This window comes from Prionailurus bengalensis, chromosome C2 (genome assembly GCF_016509475.1).
Source record: "Prionailurus bengalensis isolate Pbe53 chromosome C2, Fcat_Pben_1.1_paternal_pri, whole genome shotgun sequence".
Taxonomy (NCBI): Eukaryota; Metazoa; Chordata; class Mammalia; order Carnivora; family Felidae; genus Prionailurus; species Prionailurus bengalensis.
This window is the reverse complement of record NC_057350.1, coordinates 152,544,881-152,548,213: the sequence shown is the minus strand read 5'-3', so window position 1 is coordinate 152,548,213 and position 3,333 is coordinate 152,544,881. Positions and strand designations below refer to the sequence as shown.

The 3,333-nt window shown below is 46.4% G+C and overlaps 1 protein-coding gene across 1 annotated transcript; it reads left to right on the top strand.

Annotated features, from left to right (window-relative positions):
• Positions 1 to 704: 704 nt before the first annotated feature.
• On the top strand, positions 705 to 1,861 carry CCR8 (C-C motif chemokine receptor 8). Its single transcript, XM_043596082.1, has one exon. The coding sequence runs from the start codon at positions 708 to 710 to the stop codon at positions 1,773 to 1,775; it is 1,068 nt and encodes a 355-aa protein (XP_043452017.1). The 5' UTR covers positions 705 to 707; the 3' UTR covers positions 1,776 to 1,861.
• Positions 1,862 to 3,333: the final 1,472 nt, after the last annotated feature.

Here is a 3,333-nt window from a genome sequence, read left to right as displayed (position 1 = left end):
AGACCTCTCTTCCTGGCTCGCAACCAGCCAGCTTCTTGCTGTGCCCTCACACGGTCTTTTCCCCGTGCACGAAGAGAGAGAAAGAGAGAGATGGCTTGAGTGCCTGGGTGCCTCTTCTTCGTATAAGGACACCAGGCCTATGGATTAGGGCCCCACCTTTATGATATCGCTGAACTGTAATTATCGCCTTAATGGCTCATCTCCAAAGATGACATTGGTGGTGTCTTGGCCAGTTCGGGGCTATTATAACAGAAAACCATAGAGGGGTGGTATATAAACAACAGGAATTTGTCTCTCACCGTTCTAGAGGCTGGGAAATGCAAACTCAGGTGAGAACCCTCTTCCAGGCTGCGGACAGCCAACTCCTCCTTGTATCTCATGGCTGAGAGCAGAGAGAAGCAAGCGGGCTCGTGATTCTTAGAAGGGCATTCATGCCATTCGCCAGGGCTCTACCCTCACGGCCTCACTTAATCCAGTTACTTCCCAAAGAACCCACTGCTTAATACCATCACGAGGTGGGGTAGGGCTTCAACATATGCATTTGGGGAGGACACAAATGTTCAGTCCGTAACAGGACTTCGGGGCTTCAACATATGAATGGGTCAGGGGTAGGGATGGTTACAATTCAGACCGTATTTTTTAAATAAAAATATTTTTAAGGAACGAATCTCTCTTAGGTGCCTCTTTGACCTGGTCCTCCCGCCTCGATGGATTACACCCTGGAGCCCAACGTGACAACAGTAACTGACGACTACTATCCTGATATCTCATCGAGCCCCTGCGACGGGGAACTTATCCAAAGAGATAACAAGTTGTTACTTGCCATCCTCTACTGTGTCTTGTTTGTATTCAGTCTTCTGGGGAACAGCCTGGTCATCCTGGTCCTCGTCACCTGCAAGAGGCTGAGGAGCATCACAGACATATACCTCTTGAACCTGGCCCTGTCGGACCTGCTTTTTGTCTTCTCCTTCCCCTTCCAGACCCACTATCAGCTGGACCAGTGGGTGTTTGGGACTGCAATGTGCAAGCTGGTCTCCGGTTTTTATTACATTGGCTTCTTCAGCAGCATGTTCTTCATCACCCTCATGAGTGTGGACAGGTACCTGGCAGTTGTCCACGCTGTGTATGCCATGACGGTGAGGACGGCCAGAATGGGCACAGCCCTGAGTCTGCTCATGTGGCTGATCGCCATCGTGGTCACCAGCCCACTACTGGGATTGTACCAAGTGGCCTCCGAAGACGGCATTCTACAGTGCTACTCATCTTACGGTCAGCAGACTCTGAAGTGGAAGATCTTCATCTACTTTGAGATTAACATCTTAGGTCTTCTGGTCCCATTCACCATCCTTATCTTCTGCTACGTGAGCATCCTGCACCAACTGAAGAGTTGCCAAAACCACAACAAGACCAAGGCCATCAAGCTGGTGCTCATTGTCGTGGTCACTTCTTTGCTCTTCTGGGTCCCGTTCAATGTGGTCCTCTTCCTCACGTCCCTGTTCAACATGAAGATCTTGGACGGATGTGTCCTGAGCCAGCGGCTCATTTATGCCACCCATGTCACAGAAACCATCTCCTTCACTCACTGCTGCGTGAACCCTGTGATCTACGCGTTCATGGGCGAGAAGTTCAAGAAACACCTCTCAGAAATATTCCAGAAGAGCTGCGGCCACATCCTCCTCTACGCAGGAAGACGAATCCCCAGGGAGGGCTGGGACAGGTCCTCCTCCTCTTGCCAGAACCCCCTCCGATCCTCCACAATAGACTACATTTTGTGAGGAGGGGGCCCGGAAGCAGGCCTCTGCCTTCCTCCCTGCTCTTCCTTTAGGGGACACAAGTGATTTCAAGCTAGAGTCTGAGGCTATGCGAAGGGAGACTCTGAGAACCGGGGTTACAGGGACGCCTGGGCGGCGCAGTAGGTTGAGTGTCTGGCTTCAACTCAGGTCGTGATCTCACGGTTTGTGAGTTCGAGCCCCAAGTCGGGCTCTGTGCTGACAGCTCGGAGCCTGGAGCCTGCTTCGGATTCTGTGTCTCCCTCTCTCTCTGCGCCTCCCCCCACTCACACTCTGTCTCTTTCTCAAAAATAAATAAACATTAAAAAAAATTTTTTTAAGTATAATGTTAACTTTGGGATTTTTTTCTTAGTTTTTGTTGAGTCTGTATCATATATCCATTTAAGTTTTATCAAATGCTTTTTCTTATCTATGAAGGTGAACCTATAGTTTTCCTCTATTATTCTGCTAATTTGGTGAACTACATTGTTTGATTTGCTTATCTTAAATCAACCTGCATTTTACCTGGAAAAAAATGACCTCTTGGTCATGATCCTTTTAATAAATAATTGGATTCTCAGGATTTTTGTATCTGTGTTCATAAGAAATATTGCCCTATAATTTTCCTTATAAAATGTCCTGGTCGTGGGGTGCCTGGGTGGCTCGGTTGGTTGAGCCTCCAACTCTTGTTTTCAGCTCAGATCATTATCTCACAGTTTGTGAGATGGAGCCCTGAGTCGGGCTCTGTGCTGAGTGTGGAGCCTGCTTGGGATTCTCTCTCTCCCTCTCTGGCTACCCCTCCCCTGCCGTGTGCATGCATTCTCTCAAAATAAAATAAAATAAAATAAAATAAAATAAAATAAAATATCCTGGTCTGATCTACAACAACATGGATGGACCTAGAGGTATTATGCTAAGTGAAATAAGTCAGAGATAGAAAAACAAATACCATGTGATTTCACTCATATGTGGCATTTAAGAAACAGAACAAATGAACCAAGAAAAAAAGACACAAACAAACAAACAAACAAAACCAGATTCTTAAATACAGAGAACAAACCGATGGCGGTCAGAGGAGAGGTCGGTGGGTGAGTGGATGGGTGAAAGAAACAGATAAAGAGGATTAAGGGGTAAAAACCTCCAGTTGTGAAATCAACAAGTTCCGGAGATGAAAAGCACAGCTTAAGAAATACAGTCGGTAGCATTGTTTGGTGACAGGTCGTGACTACACTTTTCATGATGAGCACTGAGTAATGTATAGAACTCTTGAATTGTTATATGGTACGCTTGAATCTAATATGACAGTGTATGTTAATTATGCTTTAATAAAAAAGAAGAATGTCCTGGTCAGATGTGGCCTCCAAAAGATGTGTGGGGAAGTGCTTTTTCCACTACTCTCTGAAAGAGTTTGTGTAAAATATTGGGCATGATGTCCCCCTTCAAGGTTTGCTTGGCGAGACCCATTCGTGAGATCATCTGCAATTTCTCTGGAGGAAGATCTCACATGATGCGTTCGGTCTCTGCGGCAGGTAAAGTTTATTCAGATTTTCTGCTTTTGCTTGGT